The 22,136-nt window shown below is 45.1% G+C and overlaps 1 protein-coding gene across 3 annotated transcripts in view; it reads right to left on the bottom strand.

Moving 5' to 3' along the window:
- Positions 1-20,607, bottom strand: part of tbk1 (TANK-binding kinase 1) — a 71,715-nt gene extending 51,108 nt beyond the window's left edge. Inside the window, exons 1-3 of one of the 3 annotated variants that reach the window (XM_084193398.1) lie at positions 20,569-20,607; positions 18,329-18,435; positions 11,926-12,066 (exon numbers count right to left, since the gene is read on the bottom strand). In XM_084193398.1, the coding sequence (XP_084049524.1) occupies positions 11,926-12,066; positions 18,329-18,415 (228 nt within the window). In that variant the 5' untranslated portion in view covers positions 18,416-18,435; positions 20,569-20,607. Of the gene's footprint in view, positions 1-11,925; positions 12,067-16,399; positions 16,454-18,328; positions 18,436-20,549 lie in introns of those variants that run through there. The other 2 variants (XM_084193399.1, XM_084193400.1) reach the window with 2 other exon arrangements.
- Positions 20,608-22,136: the final 1,529 nt, after the last annotated feature.

Raw genomic sequence — 22,136 nt, 5'->3', positions numbered from 1 at the left:
CTATACCTCCACTAGGTACACTATACCTCCACTAGGTACACTATACCTCCACTATACCTCCACTATACCTCCACTATACCTCCACTAGGTACACTATACCTCCACTATACCTCCACTAGGTACACTATACCTCCACTAGGTACACTATACCTCCACTATACCTCCACTATACCTCCACTATACCTCCACTATACCTCCACTATACCTCCACTATACCTCCACTAGGTACACTATACCTCCACTATACCTCCACTATACCTCCACTATACCTCCACTATACCTCCACTATACCTCCACTATACCTCCACTAGGTACACTATACCTCCACTAGGTACACTATACCTCCACTAGGTACACTATACCTCCACTATACCTCCACTATACCTCCACTATACCTCCACTAGGTACACTATACCTCCACTAGGTATACTATACCTCCACTAGGTACACTATACCTCCACTAGGTACACTATACCTCCACTATACCTCCACTAGGTACACTATACCTCCACTATACCTCCACTAGGTACACTATACCTCCACTATACCTCCACTAGGTACACTATACCTCCACTATACCTCCACTATACCTCCACTATACCTCCACTATACCTCCACTAGGTACACTATACCTCCACTAGGTATACTATACCTCCACTATACCTCCACTATACCTCCACTAGGTACACTATACCTCCACTAGGTACACTATACCTCCACTATACCTCCACTATACCTCCACTAGGTACACTATACCTCCACTAGGTACACTATACCTCCACTATACCTCCACTAGGTACACTATACCTCCACTAGGTACACTATACCTCCACTATACCTCCACTATACCTCCACTATACCTCCACTAGGTACACTATACCTCCACTAGGTACACTATACCTCCACTAGGTACACTATACCTCCACTAGGTACACTATACCTCCACTAGGTACACTATACCTCCACTAGGTACACTATACCTCCACTATACCTCCACTATACCTCCACTATACCTCCACTATACCTCCACTAGGTACACTATACCTCCACTATACCTCCACTATACCTCCACTAGGTACACTATACCTCCACTAGGTACACTATACCTCCACTATACCTCCACTATACCTCCACTATACCTCCACTATACCTCCACTAGGTACACTATACCTCCACTATACCTCCACTATACCTCCACTATACCTCCACTATACCTCCACTATACCTCCACTATACCTCCACTATACCTCCACTAGGTACACTATACCTCCACTATACCTCCACTATACCTCCACTATACCTCCACTAGGTACACTATACCTCCACTAGGTACACTATACCTCCACTAGGTACACTATACCTCCACTATACCTCCACTATACCTCCACTATACCTCCACTAGGTACACTATACCTCCACTAGGTACACTATACCTCCACTAGGTACACTATACCTCCACTATACCTCCACTATACCTCCACTAGGTACACTATACCTCCACTATACCTCCACTATACCTCCACTATACCTCCACTATACCTCCACTAGGTACACTATACCTCCACTATACCTCCACTATACCTCCACTATACCTCCACTATACCTCCACTAGGTACACTATACCTCCACTATACCTCCACTATACCTCCACTATACCTCCACTAGGTACACTATACCTCCACTAGGTACACTATACCTCCACTATACCTCCACTAGGTACACTATACCTCCACTATACCTCCACTAGGTACACTATACCTCCACTAGGTACACTATACCTCCACTAGGTACACTATACCTCCACTATACCTCCACTAGGTACACTATACCTCCACTATACCTCCACTAGGTACACTATACCTCCACTAGGTACACTATACCTCCACTAGGTACACTATACCTCCACTAGGTACACTATACCTCCACTATACCTCCACTATACCTCCACTATACCTCCACTAGGTATAGTATACCTCCACTAGGTACACTATACCTCCACTATACCTCCACTAGGTACACTATACCTCCACTAGGTACACTATACCTCCACTATACCTCCACTATACCTCCACTATACCTCCACTATACCTCCACTATACCTCCACTATACCTCCACTAGGTACACTATACCTCCACTAGGTACACTATACCTCCACTATACCTCCACTAGGTACACTATACCTCCACTAGGTACACTATACCTCCACTATACCTCCACTAGGTACACTATACCTCCACTATACCTCCACTAGGTACACTATACCTCCACTATACCTCCACTAGGTACACTATACCTCCACTATACCTCCACTAGGTACACTATACCTCCACTAGGTACACTATACCTCCACTATACCTCCACTATACCTCCACTAGGTACACTATACCTCCACTAGGTACACTATACCTCCACTAGGTACACTATACCTCCACTAGGTACACTATACCTCCACTAGGTACACTATACCTCCACTAGGTACACTATACCTCCACTATACCTCCACTATACCTCCACTATACCTCCACTATACCTCCACTATACCTCCACTATACCTCCACTAGGTACACTATACCTCCACTAGGTACACTATACCTCCACTATACCTCCACTAGGTACACTATACCTCCACTAGGTACACTATACCTCCACTATACCTCCACTAGGTACACTATACCTCCACTATACCTCCACTAGGTACACTATACCTCCACTATACCTCCACTAGGTACACTATACCTCCACTATACCTCCACTAGGTACACTATACCTCCACTAGGTACACTATACCTCCACTATACCTCCACTAGGTACACTATACCTCCACTAGGTACACTATACCTCCACTATACCTCCACTAGGTACACTATACCTCCACTAGGTACACTGTACCTCCACTATACCTCCACTAGGTACACTATACCTCCACTAGGTACACTATACCTCCACTAGGTCCACTATACCTCCACTATACCTCCACTAGGTACACTATACCTCCACTATACCTCCACTAGGTACACTATACCTCCACTAGGTACACTATACCTCCACTATACCTCCACTAGGTACACTATACCTCCACTAGGTACACTATACCTCCACTAGGTACACTATACCTCCACTATACCTCCACTAGGTACACTATACCTCCACTAGGTACACTATACCTCCACTATACCTCCACTAGGTACACTATACCTCCACTATACCTCCACTAGGTACACTATACCTCCACTAGGTACACTATACCTCCACTAGGTACACTATACCTCCACTAGGTACACTATACCTCCACTAGGTACACTATACCTCCACTATACCTCCACTAGGTACACTATACCTCCACTAGGTACACTATACCTCCACTATACCTCCACTATACCTCCACTAGGTATAGTATACCTCCACTAGGTACACTATACCTCCACTATACCTCCACTAGGTACACTATACCTCCACTAGGTACACTATACCTCCACTATACCTCCACTAGGTACACTATACCTCCACTAGGTATACTATACCTCCACTAGGTCCACTATACCTCCACTATACCTCCACTATACCTCCACTATACCTCCACTAGGTACACTATACCTCCACTATACCTCCACTAGGTACACTATACCTCCACTAGGTACACTATACCTCCACTATACCTCCACTATACCTCCACTAGGTACACTATACCTCCACTAGGTACACTATACCTCCACTAGGTATACTATACCTCCACTAGGTACACTATACCTCCACTAGGTACACTATACCTCCACTAGGTACACTATACCTCCACTAGGTACACTATACCTCCACTATACCTCCACTAGGTACACTATACCTCCACTATACCTCCACTAGGTACACTATACCTCCACTAGGTACACTATACCTCCACTAGGTACACTATACCTCCACTAGGTACACTATACCTCCACTAGGTACACTATACCTCCACTATACCTCCACTATACCTCCACTAGGTACACTATACCTCCACTATACCTCCACTATACCTCCACTAGGTACACTATACCTCCACTATACCTCCACTAGGTACACTATACCTCCACTAGGTACACTATACCTCCACTATACCTCCACTATACCTCCACTAGGTACACTATACCTCCACTAGGTACACTATACCTCCACTAGGTACACTATACCTCCACTATACCTCCACTATACCTCCACTATACCTCCACTATACCTCCACTATACCTCCACTATACCTCCACTAGGTACACTATACCTCCACTATACCTCCACTATACCTCCACTATACCTCCACTATACCTCCACTAGGTCCACTATACCTCCACTAGGTACACTATACCTCCACTAGGTACACTATACCTCCACTATACCTCCACTATACCTCCACTAGGTACACTATACCTCCACTAGGTACACTATACCTCCACTAGGTACACTATACCTCCACTAGGTACACTATACCTCCACTAGGTACACTATACCTCCACTAGGTACACTATACCTCCACTATACCTCCACTATACCTCCACTAGGTACACTATACCTCCACTAGGTACACTATACCTCCACTATACCTCCACTATACCTCCACTAGGTACACTATACCTCCACTAGGTACACTATACCTCCACTATACCTCCACTATACCTCCACTAGGTACACTATACCTCCACTATACCTCCACTAGGTACACTATACCTCCACTAGGTACACTATACCTCCACTAGGTACACTATACCTCCACTATACCTCCACTATACCTCCACTATACCTCCACTATACCTCCACTAGGTACACTATACCTCCACTATACCTCCACTATACCTCCACTAGGTACACTATACCTCCACTAGGTACACTATACCTACACTATACCTCCACTAGGTACACTATACCTCCACTAGGTACACTATACCTCCACTATACCTCCACTAGGTACACTATACCTCCACTAGGTACACTATACCTCCACTATACCTCCACTATACCTCCACTAGGTACACTATACCTCCACTATACCTCCACTATACCTCCACTAGGTACACTATACCTCCACTAGGTATAGTATACCTCCACTAGGTATAGTATCCCTCCACTAGGTACACTATACCTCCACTAGGTACACTATACCTCCACTAGGTATACTATACCTCCACTATACCTCCACTATACCTCCACTATACCTCCACTATACCTCCACTATACCTCCACTATACCTCCACTATACCTCCACTAGGTACACTATACCTCCACTAGGTACACTATACCTCCACTATACCTCCACTAGGTACACTATACCTCCACTAGGTACACTATACCTCCACTAGGTCCACTATACCTCCACTAGGTACACTATACCTCCACTATACCTCCACTATACCTCCACTATACCTCCACTAGGTACACTATACCTCCACTAGGTACACTATACCTCCACTATACCTCCACTATACCTCCACTATACCTCCACTATACCTCCACTATACCTCCACTATACCTCCACTAGGTACACTATACCTCCACTAGGTACACTATACCTCCACTATACCTCCACTAGGTACACTATACCTCCACTAGGTACACTATACCTCCACTATACCTCCACTAGGTACACTATACCTCCACTATACCTCCACTAGGTACACTATACCTCCACTATACCTCCACTATACCTCCACTATACCTCCACTAGGTACACTATACCTCCACTAGGTACACTATACCTCCACTATACCTCCACTAGGTACACTATACCTCCACTAGGTATACTATACCTCCACTATACCTCCACTATACCTCCACTATACCTCCACTATACCTCCACTATACCTCCACTATACCTCCACTATACCTCCACTAGGTACACTATACCTCCACTAGGTACACTATACCTCCACTATACCTCCACTAGGTACACTATACCTCCACTAGGTACACTATACCTCCACTAGGTCCACTATACCTCCACTAGGTACACTATACCTCCACTATACCTCCACTAGGTACACTATACCTCCACTAGGTACACTATACCTCCACTAGGTACACTATACCTCCACTATACCTCCACTAGGTACACTATACCTCCACTATACCTCCACTATACCTCCACTATACCTCCACTAGGTACACTATACCTCCACTAGGTACACTATACCTCCACTAGGTACACTATACCTCCACTAGGTACACTATACCTCCACTAGGTACACTATACCTCCACTATACCTCCACTAGGTATACTATACCTCCACTATACCTCCACTAGGTACACTATACCTCCACTATACCTCCACTAGGTACACTATACCTCCACTATACCTCCACTATACCTCCACTAGGTACACTATACCTCCACTAGGTACACTATACCTCCACTAGGTACACTATACCTCCACTAGGTACACTATACCTCCACTATACCTCCACTATACCTCCACTATACCTCCACTAGGTACACTATACCTCCACTATACCTCCACTAGGTACACTATACCTCCACTAGGTACACTATACCTCCACTATACCTCCACTAGGTACACTATACCTCCACTAGGTACACTATACCTCCACTATACCTCCACTAGGTACACTATACCTCCACTAGGTACACTGTACCTCCACTATACCTCCACTAGGTACACTATACCTCCACTAGGTACACTATACCTCCACTAGGTACACTATACCTCCACTAGGTACACTATACCTCCACTAGGTACACTATACTGACCTCCACTAGGTACACTATACCTCCACTAGGTATAGTATCCCTCCACTAGGTATAGTGTTATTCTACAGATTACAGGGTATAACTGACCTCCTCCTCCACTAGGTATAGTATACCTCCACTATACCTCCACTATACCTCCACTATACCTCCACTAGGTACACTATACCTCCACTAGGTACACTATACCTCCACTATACCTCCACTATACCTCCACTATACCTCCACTATACCTCCACTAGGTACACTATACCTCCACTATACCTCCACTAGGTACACTATACCTCCACTAGGTATACTATACCTCCACTAGGTACACTATACCTCCACTAGGTACACTATACCTCCACTATACCTCCACTATACCTCCACTATACCTCCACTATACCTCCACTAGGTACACTATACCTCCACTATACCTCCACTAGGTACACTATACCTCCACTATACCTCCACTAGGTACACTATACCTCCACTAGGTACACTATACCTCCACTAGGTACACTATACCTCCACTATACCTCCACTATACCTCCACTAGGTACACTATACCTCCGCTAGGTACACTATACCTCCACTAGGTACACTATACCTCCACTATACCTCCACTATACCTCCACTATACCTCCACTATACCTCCACTAGGTACACTATACCTCCACTATACCTCCACTAGGTACACTATACCTCCACTAGGTATACTATACCTCCACTAGGTACACTATACCTCCACTAGGTACACTATACCTCCACTATACCTCCACTAGGTACACTATACCTCCACTAGGTACACTATACCTCCACTAGGTACACTATACCTCCACTATACCTCCACTATACCTCCACTAGGTACACTATACCTCCGCTAGGTACACTATACCTCCACTAGGTACACTATACCTCCACTATACCTCCACTATACCTCCACTAGGTATACTATACCTCCACTATACCTCCACTAGGTACACTATACCTCCACTATACCTCCACTATACCTCCACTAGGTACACTATACCTCCACTAGGTACACTATACCTCCACTATACCTCCACTATACCTCCACTATACCTCCACTATACCTCCACTATACCTCCACTAGGTACACTATACCTCCACTATACCTCCACTAGGTACACTATACCTCCACTATACCTCCACTAGGTACACTATACCTCCACTATACCTCCACTAGGTACACTATACCTCCACTATACCTCCACTAGGTACACTATACCTCCACTAGGTACACTATACCTCCACTAGGTACACTATACCTCCACTATACCTCCACTAGGTACACTATACCTCCACTAGGTACACTATACCTCCACTATACCTCCACTAGGTACACTATACCTCCACTAGGTACACTATACCTCCACTAGGTACACTATACCTCCACTATACCTCCACTATACCTCCACTAGGTACACTATACCTCCACTAGGTACACTATACCTCCACTAGGTACACTATACCTCCACTATACCTCCACTAGGTACACTATACCTCCACTAGGTACACTATACCTCCACTAGGTACACTATACCTCCACTATACCTCCACTATACCTCCACTATACCTCCACTATACCTCCACTAGGTACACTATACCTCCACTAGGTACACTATACCTCCACTATACCTCCACTAGGTACACTATACCTCCACTAGGTACACTATACCTCCACTAGGTACACTATACCTCCACTAGGTACACTATACCTCCACTAGGTACACTATACCTCCACTATACCTCCACTAGGTATACTATACCTCCACTATACCTCCACTAGGTACACTATACCTCCACTATACCTCCACTATACCTCCACTAGGTACACTATACCTCCACTATACCTCCACTAGGTATACTATACCTCCACTATACCTCCACTAGGTACACTATACCTCCACTATACCTCCACTATACCTCCACTAGGTACACTATACCTCCACTAGGTACACTATACCTCCACTAGGTACACTATACCTCCACTAGGTACACTATACCTCCACTATACCTCCACTATACCTCCACTATACCTCCACTAGGTACACTATACCTCCACTATACCTCCACTATACCTCCACTAGGTACACTATACCTCCACTAGGTCCACTATACCTCCACTAGGTATACTATACCTCCACTATACCTCCACTAGGTATACTATACCTCCACTATACCTCCACTAGGTACACTATACCTCCACTAGGTACACTATACCTCCACTAGGTACACTATACCTCCACTATACCTCCACTAGGTACACTATACCTCCACTATACCTCCACTAGGTACACTATACCTCCACTATACCTCCACTAGGTACACTATACCTCCACTATACCTCCACTATACCTCCACTATACCTCCACTAGGTACACTATACCTCCACTAGGTACACTATACCTCCACTATACCTCCACTAGGTACACTATACCTCCACTAGGTACACTATACCTCCACTATACCTCCACTATACCTCCACTAGGTACACTATACCTCCACTAGGTACACTATACCTCCACTATACCTCCACTAGGTACACTATACCTCCACTAGGTACACTATACCTCCACTAGGTACACTATACCTCCACTAGGTACACTATACCTCCACTATACCTCCACTAGGTACACTATACCTCCACTAGGTACACTATACCTCCACTATACCTCCACTAGGTACACTATACCTCCACTAGGTACACTATACCTCCACTAGGTACACTATACCTCCACTATACCTCCACTATACCTCCACTATACCTCCACTATACCTCCACTATACCTCCACTAGGTACACTATACCTCCACTATACCTCCACTATACCTCCACTATACCTCCACTATACCTCCACTAGGTACACTATACCTCCACTATACCTCCACTAGGTACACTATACCTCCACTATACCTCCACTAGGTACACTATACCTCCACTAGGTACACTATACCTCCACTAGGTACACTATACCTCCACTATACCTCCACTAGGTACACTATACCTCCACTAGGTACACTATACCTCCACTATACCTCCACTATACCTCCACTAGGTACACTATACCTCCACTATACCTCCACTATACCTCCACTATACCTCCACTATACCTCCACTATACCTCCACTAGGTACACTATACCTCCACTAGGTACACTATACCTCCACTATACCTCCACTAGGTACACTATACCTCCACTAGGTACACTATACCTCCACTAGGTACACTATACCTCCACTATACCTCCACTAGGTACACTATACCTCCACTAGGTACACTATACCTCCACTATACCTCCACTAGGTACACTATACCTCCACTAGGTACACTATACCTCCACTATACCTCCACTATACCTCCACTAGGTACACTATACCTCCACTAGGTACACTATACCTCCACTATACCTCCACTAGGTACACTATACCTCCACTAGGTACACTATACCTCCACTAGGTACACTATACCTCCACTAGGTACACTATACCTCCACTATACCTCCACTATACCTCCACTAGGTACACTATACCTCCACTAGGTACACTATACCTCCACTAGGTACACTATACCTCCACTATACCTCCACTATACCTCCACTAGGTACACTATACCTCCACTATACCTCCACTAGGTACACTATACCTCCACTAGGTACACTATACCTCCACTAGGTACACTATACCTCCACTAGGTACACTATACCTCCACTAGGTACACTATACCTCCACTAGGTACACTATACCTCCACTATACCTCCACTATACCTCCACTATACCTCCACTATACCTCCACTATACCTCCACTAGGTACACTATACCTCCACTAGGTACACTATACCTCCACTAGGTATAGTATCCCTCCACTAGGTACACTATACCTCCACTATACCTCCACTATACCTCCACTATACCTCCACTATACCTCCACTAGGTACACTATACCTCCACTAGGTACACTATACCTCCACTAGGTACACTATACCTCCACTAGGTACACTATACCTCCACTATACCTCCACTAGGTACACTATACCTCCACTATACCTCCACTAGGTACACTATACCTCCACTAGGTACACTATACCTCCACTAGGTACACTATACCTCCACTATACCTCCACTAGGTACACTATACCTCCACTAGGTATACTATACCTCCACTATACCTCCACTATACCTCCACTATACCTCCACTATACCTCCACTATACCTCCACTATACCTCCACTAGGTATAGTATACCTCCACTAGGTATAGTATCCCTCCACTAGGTATAGTATACCTCCACTAGGTACACTATACCTCCACTAGGTACACTATACCTCCACTAGGTATAGTATCCCTCCACTATACCTCCACTATACCTCCACTAGGTATAGTATCCCTCCACTAGGTATAGTATACCTCCACTAGGTATAGTATCCCTCCACTAGGTATAGTATCCCTCCACTAGGTATAGTATCCCTCCACTAGGTATAGTGTTATTCTACAGATGACAGGGTATAACTGACCTCCTCCTCCACTAGGTATAGTATCCCTCCACTAGGTATAGTATACCTCCACTAGGTATAGTATCCCTCCACTAGGTATAGTGTTATTCTACAGATTACAGGGTATAACTGACCTCCTCCTCCACTAGGTATAGTATACCTCCACTAGGTATAGTGTACCTCCACTAGGTATAGTATACCTCCACTAGGTATAGTATACCTCCACTAGGTATAGTATCCCTCCACTAGGTATAGTATCCCTCCACTAGGTATAGTGTTATTCTACAGATTACAGGGTATAACTGACCTCCTCCTCCACTAGGTATAGTATCCCTCCACTAGGTATAGTATCCCTCCACTAGGTATAGTGTTATTCTACAGATTACAGGGTATAACTGACCTCCTCCTCCACTAGGTATAGTATCCCTCCACTAGGTATAGTGTTATTCTACAGATTACAGGGTATAACTGACCTCCTCCTCCACTAGGTATAGTATCCCTCCACTAGGTATAGTGTTATTCTACAGATTACAGGGTATAACTGACCTCCTCCTCCACTAGGTATAGTATACCTCCACTAGGTATAGTGTTATTCTACAGATAACAGGGTATAACTGACCTCCTCCTCCACTAGGTATAGTATCCCTCCACTAGGTATAGTATACCTCCACTAGGTATAGTATTACAGGGTATAACTGACCTCCTCCTCCACAGCGAACAGCTTGACGATGTTCTTATGGTTGAGTTTCTTCAGGACCTCAAACTCTCTCATCTGGACGTCGAGTGGTCGCAGGAAACTCAGGTTGTTGAAGACCTTCACAGCATACAGGTCCCCTGTTTTCTGGTGTTAGAGGAGGACACATAGTATTACATACAGGTCCCCTGTTTTCTGGTGTTAGAGGAGGACACATAGTATTACATACAGGTCCCCTGTTTTCTGGTGTTAGAGGACACATAGTATTACATACAGGTCCCCTGTTTTCTGGTGTTAGAGGAGGACACATAGTATTACATACAGGTCCCCTGTTTTCTGGTGTTAGAGGACACATAGTATTACATACAGGTCCCCTGTTTTCTGGTGTTAGAGGAGGACACATAGTATTACATACAGGTCCCCTGTTTTCTGGTGTTAGAGGAGGACACATAGTATTACATACAGGTCCCCTGTTTTCTGGTGTTAGAGGAGGACACATAGTATTACATACAGGTCCCCTGTTTTCTGGTGTTAGAGGAGGACACATAGTATTACATACAGGTCCCCTGTTTTCTGGTGTTAGAGGAGGACACATAGTATTACATACAGGTCCCCTGTTTTCTGGTGTTAGAGGACACATAGTATTACATACAGGTCCCCTGTTTTCTGGTGTTAGAGGACACATAGTATTACATACAGGTCCCCTGTTTTCTGGTGTTAGAGGAGGACACATAGTATTACATACAGGTCCCCTGTTTTCTGGTGTTAGAGGACACATAGTATTACATACAGGTCCCCTGTTTTCTGGTGTTAGAGGAGGACACATAGTATTACATACAGGTCCCCTGTTTTCTGGTGTTAGAGGACACATAGTATTACATACAGGTCCCCTGTTTTCTGGTGTTAGAGGAGGACACATAGTATTACATACAGGTCCCCTGTTTTCTGGTGTTAGAGGAGGACACATAGTATTACATACAGGTCCCCTGTTTTCTGGTGTTAGAGGACACATAGTATTACATACAGGTCCCCTGTTTTCTGGTGTTAGAGGACACATAGTATTACATACAGGTCCCCTGTTTTCTGGTGTTAGAGGACACATAGTATTACATACAGGTCCCCTGTTTTCTGGTGTTAGAGGACACATAGTATTACATACAGGTCCCCTGTTTTCTGGTGTTAGAGGAGGACACATAGTATTACATACAGGTCCCCTGTTTTCTGGTGTTAGAGGACACATAGTATTACATACAGGTCCCCTGTTTTCTGGTGTTAGAGGAGGACACATAGTATTACACATAGGGCTGTTTTCTGATGTTATTCCACACTTTTGTTACATTACAGCCTTTTTCTAAAATGGATTAAATATATTTTTCCCCTTCATCAATCTACACCAAATACCCCATAATGACAAAGCGAAAACAGGCTTTTAGAAATTCTTGCAAATTTATGACAATAAATACAAAAACAAAAAACCTTATTTACATAAGTATTGAGACCCTTTGCTATGAGACTCGAAATTGAGCTCAGGTGCATCCTGTTTCCATTGATCATCCTTGAGATGTTTCTACAACTTGGTTGGAGACAACCTGCTGTAAATTCAATTGTTTGGACATGATTTGGAAAGGCACACACCTGTCTATACAGGATCACACAGTTGACAGTGCATGTCAGAGCAAAAACCAAGCCATGAGGTCAAAGGAATTGTCCGTAGAGCTCAGAGACAGGATTGTGACGAGGCACAGATCTGGGGAAGGGTACCAAAAAATGTCTGCAGCATTGAAGGTCCCCAAGAACACAGTGGCCTCTATCATTCTTAAATGGGAGATGTTTGGAACCACCAAGACTCTTCCTAGAGCTGGCCGCCCGGCCAAACTGAGCAATCGATGGAGAAGGGCCTTGGTCAGGGGGGTGACCAAGAACCCGATGGTCACTCTGACAGAGCTCCAGAGTTCCTCTGTGGAGATGGGAGAACCTTCCAGAAGGACAACCATCTCTGCAGCACTCCACCAATCAGGCCTTTATGGTAGAGTAGACAGACGGAAGCCACTCCTCAGTAAAAGGCACATGACAGCCCGCTTGGAGTTTGCCAAAAGGCAAATGAAAAACAAGATTCTCTGGTCTGATGAAACCAAGATTGAACTCTTTGGCCTGAATTCCAAGAGTCACGTCTGGAGGAAACCTGGTACCATCCCTACGGTGAAGCATGGCGGTGGCAGCATCATGCTGTGGGGATGTTTCTCAGCAGCAGGGACTGGGAGACCAGTCAGGATTGAGGGAAAGATGAATGGAACAAAGTACAGAGAGATCCTTGATGAAAACCTGCTCCAAAGCGCTCAGGACCTCAGACTGGGGCGAAGGTTCACCTTCCAACAGGACAACGACCCTAAGCACACAGCCAAGACAACGCAGGAGTGGCTTCAGGACAAGTCTCTGCATGTACTTGAGTGGCCCAGCAGAGCTTAAGAGGATCTGCAGAGAAGAATGGGAGAAACTCCCCAAATACAGGTGTGCCATGCTTCTAGCGTCAAACCTAAGAAGACTCAAGGCTGTAATCGCTGACAAAGGTTATTCAACAAAGTACTGAGTAAAGGGTCTGAATACTTATGTAAATGTGATATTTCCGTTTTTTATTTTTTATTAATTTGCAAAAAAATCTAAACCTGTTTTTGCTTTGTCATTATGGGGTTATTGTGTGTAGGAAAAAAATCAAATTTAATCCATTTTAGAATAAGGCAGTAATGTAACCAAATGTGGAAAAGGTCAAGGGGTCTGAATACTTTCTGAATGCACTGTATAGTAGTATTACATACAGGTCTGTTTTATAATGTTACATTTTACATTTTAGTCATTTAGCAGACGCTCTTATCCAGAACTTATATATATATATATATTTTTTTTTTACTGGCCCCACGTGGGAATTGAACCCACAACCCTGGCGTTGCAAACGCCATACTCAACCAACTGAGCTACATCCCTGCCGGCCATTCCCTCCCCTATCCTGGACGACGCTGGGCCAATTGTGGGTCTCCCGGTCACGGCCGGCTATGACAGAGCCTGGATTCGAACCAGGATCTCTAGTGGCACAGCTAGCACTGCAATACAGTGCCTTAGACCACTGCGCCACTCGGGAGAGAACATTTACAGGTCCACCATTTTCTTTTACAGAAAAATAATATATGTTTAAACTTTAAGTAGTAGACAACATACAGGTCCCCTGTTTTCTGATGTTAGAGAACAAAACATTATTAAACCTTAAATAGCAAACAACTAATTGGCTGCGTCCCCCCTTTGCTGCTATAACAGCCTCCACTCTTCTGGGAAGGCTTTCCACTAGATGTTGGAACATTGCTGCGGGGACTTGCTTCCATTCAGCCACAAGAGCATTAGTGAGGTCGGGCACTGATGTTGGGCGATTAGGCCTGGCTCGCAGTCGGCGTTCCAATTCATCCCAAAGGTGTTCGATGGGGTTGAGGTCAGGGCTCTGTGCAGACCAGTCAAGTTCTTCCACACCGATCTCGTCAAACGATTTCTGTATGGACCTCGCTTTGTGCACTGGGGCATTGTCATGATGAAACAGGAAAGGGACTTCCCCAAACTGTTGCCACAAAGTTGGAAGCACAGAATCGTCTAGAATGTCATTGTATGCTGTAGCGTTAAGATTTCCCTTCACTGGAACTAAGGGGCCTAGCCCGAACCATGAAAAACAACCCCCTCAGACCATTATTCCTCCTCCACCAAACTTTACAGTTGGCACTATGCATTGGGGCAGCCCTAGTAAGACAGTTAATCAGGCGCCGTGCCAGACAGTTCACCCATGTTCATTCTGTCAGAATCAAAGAGACAGAACCAAACACCAAGACGTGTCCAGACCCATCCTAATATGTGTTCATATATTGGCATCCTCCCCTCTAGTCTAGAGAGCTCTGGGAAAGCCCCCGTGGAGAGAGGAGGGTTAAGCTCTGGGAAAGCCCCCGTGGAGAGAGAAGGGTTAACACGCTAGCTTAGACTGATGTGGCTGAGCAGACAACCATAACCCTCTGGGACATGAAGCGTAGATTCAATGTATGTCTAAAAATGGCTAGTTAGTGAGAAAACAGCTAAATGAACAATTGTACTATATTAGACTTCATGTTAGGCCTACATGTCAAGAATTAAAACAATACTACACTACTGCTCTTCCATCCACGCATCTGAAAGACTGCCAAGATGCTTGGTGGGGAAACCCCCCCACCCCCCTGCTGTACCCCCTGGTGTGTGTTAGTCCTGTACCTTGTGTCTGGTAGATGTTAGCTGTACCCCCTGGTGTGTGTTAGTCCTGTACCTTGTGTCTGGTAGATGTTAGCTGTACCCCCTGGTGTGTGTTAGTCCTGTACCTTGTGTCTGGTAGATGTTAGCTGTACCCCCTGGTGTGTGTTAGTCCTGTACCTTGTGTCTGGTAGATGTTAGCTGTACCCCCTGGTGTGTGTTAGTCCTGTACCTTGTGCCTGCCACGGTAGACGTTAGCTGTACCCCCTGGTGTGTGTTAGCCCTGTACCTTGTGCCTGGTAGACGTTAGCTGTACCCCCTGGTGTGTGTTAGTCCTGTACCTTGTGCCTGGTAGACGTTAGCTGTACCCCCTGGTGTGTGTTAGTCCTGTACCTTGTGTCTGGTAGACGTTAGCTGTACCCCCTGGTGTGTGTTAGTCCTGTACCTTGTGCCTGGTAGACGTTAGCTGTACCCCCTGGTGTGTGTTAGTCCTGTACCTTGTGTCTGGTAGATGTTAGCTGTACCCCCTGGTGTGTGTTAGTTCTGTACCTTGTGCCTGGTAGATGTTAGCTGTACCCCCTGGTGTGTGTTAGTCCTGTACCTTGTGCCTGGTAGACGTTAGCTGTACCCCCTGGTGTGTGTTAGTCCTGTACCTTGTGTCTGGTAGACGTTAGCTGTACCCCCTGGTGTGTGTTAGTCCTGTACCTTGTGTCTGGTAGACGTTAGCTGTACCCCCTGGTGTGTGTTAGTCCTGTACCTTGTGTCTGGTAGACGTTAGCTGTACCCCCTGGTGTGTGTTAGTCCTGTACCTTGTGTCTGGTAGACGTTAGCTGTACCCCCTGGTGTGTGTTAGTCCTGTACCTTGTGTCTGGTAGACGTTAGCTGTACCCCCTGGTGTGTGTTAGTCCTGTACCTTGTGTCTGGTAGACGTTAGCTGTACCCCCTGGTGTGTGTTAGTCCTGTACCTTGTGTCTGGTAGACGTTAGCTGTACCCCCCGGTGTGTGTTAGTCCTGTACCTTGTGTCTGGTAGACGTTAGCTGTACCCCCTGGTGTGTGTTAGTCCTGTACCTTGTGTCTGGTAGACGTTAGCTGTACCCCCTGGTGTGTGTTAGTCCTGTACCTTGTGCCTGGTAGATGTTAGCTGTACCCCCTGGTGTGTGTTAGTCCTGTACCTTGTGTCTGGTAGATGTTAGCTGTACCCCCTGGTGTGAGTTAGTCCTGTACCTTGTGTCTGGTAGACGTTAGCTGTACCCCCTGGTGTGTGTTAGTCCTGTACCTTGTGTCTGGTAGACGTTAGCTGTACCCCCTGGTGTGTGTTAGCCCTGTACCTTGTGCCTGGTAGACGTTAGCTGTACCCCCTGGTGTGTGTTAGTCCTGTACCTTGTGTCTGGTAGATGTTAGCTGTACCCCCTGGTGTGTGTTAGTCCTGTACCTTGTGTCTGGTAGATGTTAGCTGTACCCCCTGGTGTGTGTTAGTTCTGTACCTTGTGTCTGGTAGACGTTAGCTGTACCCCCTGGTGTGTGTTAGTCCTGTATCTTGTGTCTGGTAGATGTTAGCTGTACCCCCTGGTGTGAGTTAGTCCTGTACCTTGTGTCTGGTAGACGTTAGCTGTACCCCCTGGTGTGTGTTAGTCCTGTACCTTGTGTCTGGTAGACGTTAGCTGTACCCCCTGGTGTGTGTTAGTCCTGTACCTTGTGCCTGGTAGACGTTAGCTGTACCCCCTGGTGTGTGTTAGTCCTGTACCTTGTGTCTGGTAGACGTTAGCTGTACCCCCTGGTGTGTGTTAGCCCTGTACCTTGTGCCTGGTAGACGTTAGCTGTACCCCCTGGTGTGTGTTAGTCCTGTACCTTGTGTCTGGTAGATGTTAGCTGTACCCCCTGGTGTGTGTTAGTCCTGTACCTTGTGTCTGGTAGATGTTAGCTGTACCCCCTGGTGTGTGTTAGTTCTGTACCTTGTGTCTGGTAGACGTTAGCTGTACCCCCTGGTGTGTGTTAGTCCTGTATCTTGTGTCTGGTAGATGTTAGCTGTACCCCCTGGTGTGAGTTAGTCCTGTACCTTGTGCCTGGTAGATGTTAGCTGTACCCCCTGGTGTGTGTTAGTCCTGTACCTTGTGCCTGGTAGATGTTAGCTGTACCCCCTGGTGTGTGTTAGCCCTGTACCTTGTGCCTGCCACGGTAGACGTTAGCGGTAGCCCCCTGCCCCAGCAGGTCTGAGATCAGCCACAGGTAGTTGGCTGTGCTCTGCATGATGACGGCTTCAGGTTCACCTGCAGTGGAGAACAACCAGCACATTCAGACAGCAGACTAAGGGGAATGGCATGGCATATTGGCAACTAGCTCTGGTCCAGGGTGTTAGTGAGGCTTCTTCCTAAAGGCTCAACGTTCGCAAACTGCACTAACGCCAAGGACCAGAGCTAATATGGCAACGAACAGTGTCAGGGTCACTCATACAGTAGATAAAGAGAGCAACGTCAGTTTATAGCAACCCCTGAAACAGTAACTGTCAATTACTATCATGATTGCTGTAGCTATGTCATAATAACACACATTCTGTGTAGTTCAAATACCAAGGATTTCTGGGGAAATATTGAACGAATATTACACTAGCTAGGTTTGGGCGGCAGATTTTCATGCGCATATTCTAAAATCTGCATAAAGAAAATGTGCATTTTTCCACCAAACTGACTTGTTGCGGATAAAAATCAGTGAACTATTAAGTAGTGCACACAACATGTACTGAATAAAAATCTAAAGTGAAATGTGTCTCCATCTAATTTTCAACTCTACCGATAGTTTTGTCACAAAAACTGTTACATTAAATAGCAAAAACAACAGAACACTATGAAAAATCTTGGAAACAAACGACAAAGCCTATTCCCCCTCAGGAGACTGAAAAGATTTGGCATGGGTCCTCAGATCCTCAAAAGGTTCTACAGCTGCACCATCGAGAGCATCCTGACTGGTTGCGTCACCGCCTGGTATGGCAACTGCTCGGCCTCCGACCGCAAGGCACTACAGAGGGTAGTGCATACGGCCCAGTACATCACTGGGGCCAAGCTTCCTGCCATCCAGGACCTCTATACCAGGCGGTGTCAGAGGAAGGCCCTCAAAATTGTCAAAGACTCCAGCCACCCTAGTCATAGACTGTTCTCTCTGCTACCGCACGGCAAGCGGTACCGGAGCGCCAAGTCTAGGTCCAAAAGGCTTCTCAACAGCTTCTACCCTCAAGCCATAAGACTCCTGAACAGCTAATCATGGCTACCCGGACTATTTGCACTGCCCCCCACCCCCACCCCATCTTTTTACGCTGCTGCTACTCTGTTAATTATTCATGCATAGTCACTTTAACTCTACCCACATGTACAGTATCTCACAAAAGTGAGTACACCCCTCACATTTTGGTAAATATTTGAGTATATCTTTTCATGTGACAACACTGAAGAAATGACACTTTGCTACAATGTAAAGTAGTGAGTGTACAGCTTGTATAACAGTGTAAATTTGCTGTCCCCTCAAAATAACACAACACACAGTCATTAATGTCTAGACCGCTGGCAACAAAAGTGAGTACACCCCTAAGTGAAAATGAACGAACGAATTATTTATCAGCATTTATAAAACTGTACCAAAACTTCCTGTTTCCATCACAGCTGTCGTGATTTTTATTTTTTTAATGGTATGACATAAAACCTGTCGATGCGGTTAGTGAAGGGAAATCCACTTCCTGACTCAGCAGCGTCACAGATAATAGGAGGCATGACTGACCCAAAGCAGCAGAGTCGCTGATCCACTGAGAAGTTAGTTCAAATCAAACCTCATCTCCTTATTACACTGTCACGTCATGGTACACCGCCGGGAAATTCCCCTCCGGACCAATCCGTTCCAAATTATGAGAAAATGTATAGACAGCTCTCTATCCATGACAATGTCCTAGCTACGTGTAAAAGTCAAACTAATATTATAGTATTGGGTGCGAAACGTCATTTGACTATTACAAAATACTGTAGTACTAGCTAACTAGCTAAAGCTCTGTGACCTACGCATCAAGCTATTCACCCAAGCAATGGCTTGTGTTATTTTTTTAATGTATTCTTAACTAGCTAACTGCGCCAAATAACGCTTAAGGAGGAGACAATGTATTTAGATAACGTTATATTCGTGGCTAATTAGCCAAGTCTTTCTTCCTGATTCACTGTGAATAACAACAATAAATGGGTGATTTATAATGGATCGAAACCAAAACATGTTCGACGTGCACCGACATCGCAAACGTACAACTGGGAGGTCGACAAAATGACACGAGCAGCTAAAATATATGTTGTAGTCTTACAATATAACTTTACATTGACATTTTGTCAGCTAAAATCACAAGTATAATCACATTTTGTTTATTTCCTTACCCCCGGAAATCTAGAATCCTGTCGCTTCTTGGTCACGTGGTGGGAAATGACCCAACCAGAAAGCAGTATCAAAAAGGGGCGTGGTTAATCTTTACCGTAATTACCTTTACGCTAAAGTATTTACCTTTACCGTATTTTCTGGAAAAAGCGGGAGACTAAAAAAATTGAGAGGACTGGAAAGCAACCTGGTGTAGTTTCGATTTCAGGTGCATACATCAGTTGTCTTTTCATAGAGCCCTGAAAGGGGGAAAGCAACAGCACCGAGTTTTCTAAACCCAGAGGCGCAACATCCGGGAACGCTTTCGAAGTCAATTTGAGAAGTGAGCAGCACTTCTTTAGATGTAAATTTTTCTCGAAATCTAAAGGCACAACCTAGATTCGAGACAATATCTTAAGTAGTTGAACGTACTCCAACCTGGTGAAAATAACAAACTGATACCTTTTAATGTTCGTCAAAAACAACTTTATATCGAAGGAGTGCCTTTGAGTTGACGGCTTGCATGAGCCAACGTCGCCTACAAGCGCGACCTGGGATTTCTATTGGAGGAGCAGTTTCTATCTTAATACTGTACTGTCCTTGGCATCAGTCACGCTCTATCGTCATATGGATTGAGCCTACATTAGTTCAAGGTTGTGGTGAATCAGAACGGGACAGCACAGTACCTGTTAAAGATAATGACTATTGTCCCCCCGTGGAAAATAAGAACTCAATGGAAGAAAGACAAAAGGACATATACAGACAATACAGTAGGAAAAAGTGCAATTCATGAGCAATCAATGGTTAATCTGTACACCATACACAACAGAACATAATCTACAGTGTTATCTGTAGGCCAGCCCACTGGTCCTACTGGTGGTTTACTGGTAGTCTCCTGAAAGGCGCAGTGGTCTAAGGCATCGCTGTGCCACTAGAGATCCTGGTTCGAATCCAGGCTCTGTCGCAGCCGGCCGCGACCGGGAGACTCATGGGCGGCGCACAATTGGCCCAGGGTAGGGGAGGGAATGCCCGGCAGGGATGTAGCTCAGTTGATAGAGCATGGCGTTTGCAACGCCAGGGTTGTGTGGTTCGATTCCCACGGGGGACCAGTATGAAAAAAAATACAAAAAATATAAATATAATATATATATATATATATATATATATATATATATATATATATATATATATATATATATATATATACACATACATACACAGTGGGGAGAACAAGTATTTGATACACTGCCGATTTTGCAAGTTTTCCTACTTACAAAGCATGTAGAGGTCTGTAATTTGTATAATAGGTACACTTCAACTGTTAGAGACGGAATCTAAAACAAAAATCCAGAAAATCACATTGTATGATTTTTAAGTAATTAATTTGCATTTTATTGCATGACATAAGTATTTGATACATCATTAAAGTAGAACTTAATATTTGGTACAGAAACCTTTGTTTGCAATTACAGAGATCATACGTTTCCTGTAGGTCTTGACCAGGTTTGCACACACTGCAGCAGGGATTTTGGCCCACTCTTCCATACAGACCTTCTCCAGATCCTTCAGGTTTCGGGGCTGTCGCTGGGCA

Source organism: Coregonus lavaretus (genome assembly GCF_964263955.1).
Source record: "Coregonus lavaretus genome assembly, contig: HAP1_SCAFFOLD_493, whole genome shotgun sequence".
NCBI lineage: Eukaryota > Metazoa > Chordata > Actinopteri > Salmoniformes > Salmonidae > Coregonus > Coregonus lavaretus.
This window is presented reverse-complemented; position numbering and strand designations above follow the sequence as displayed.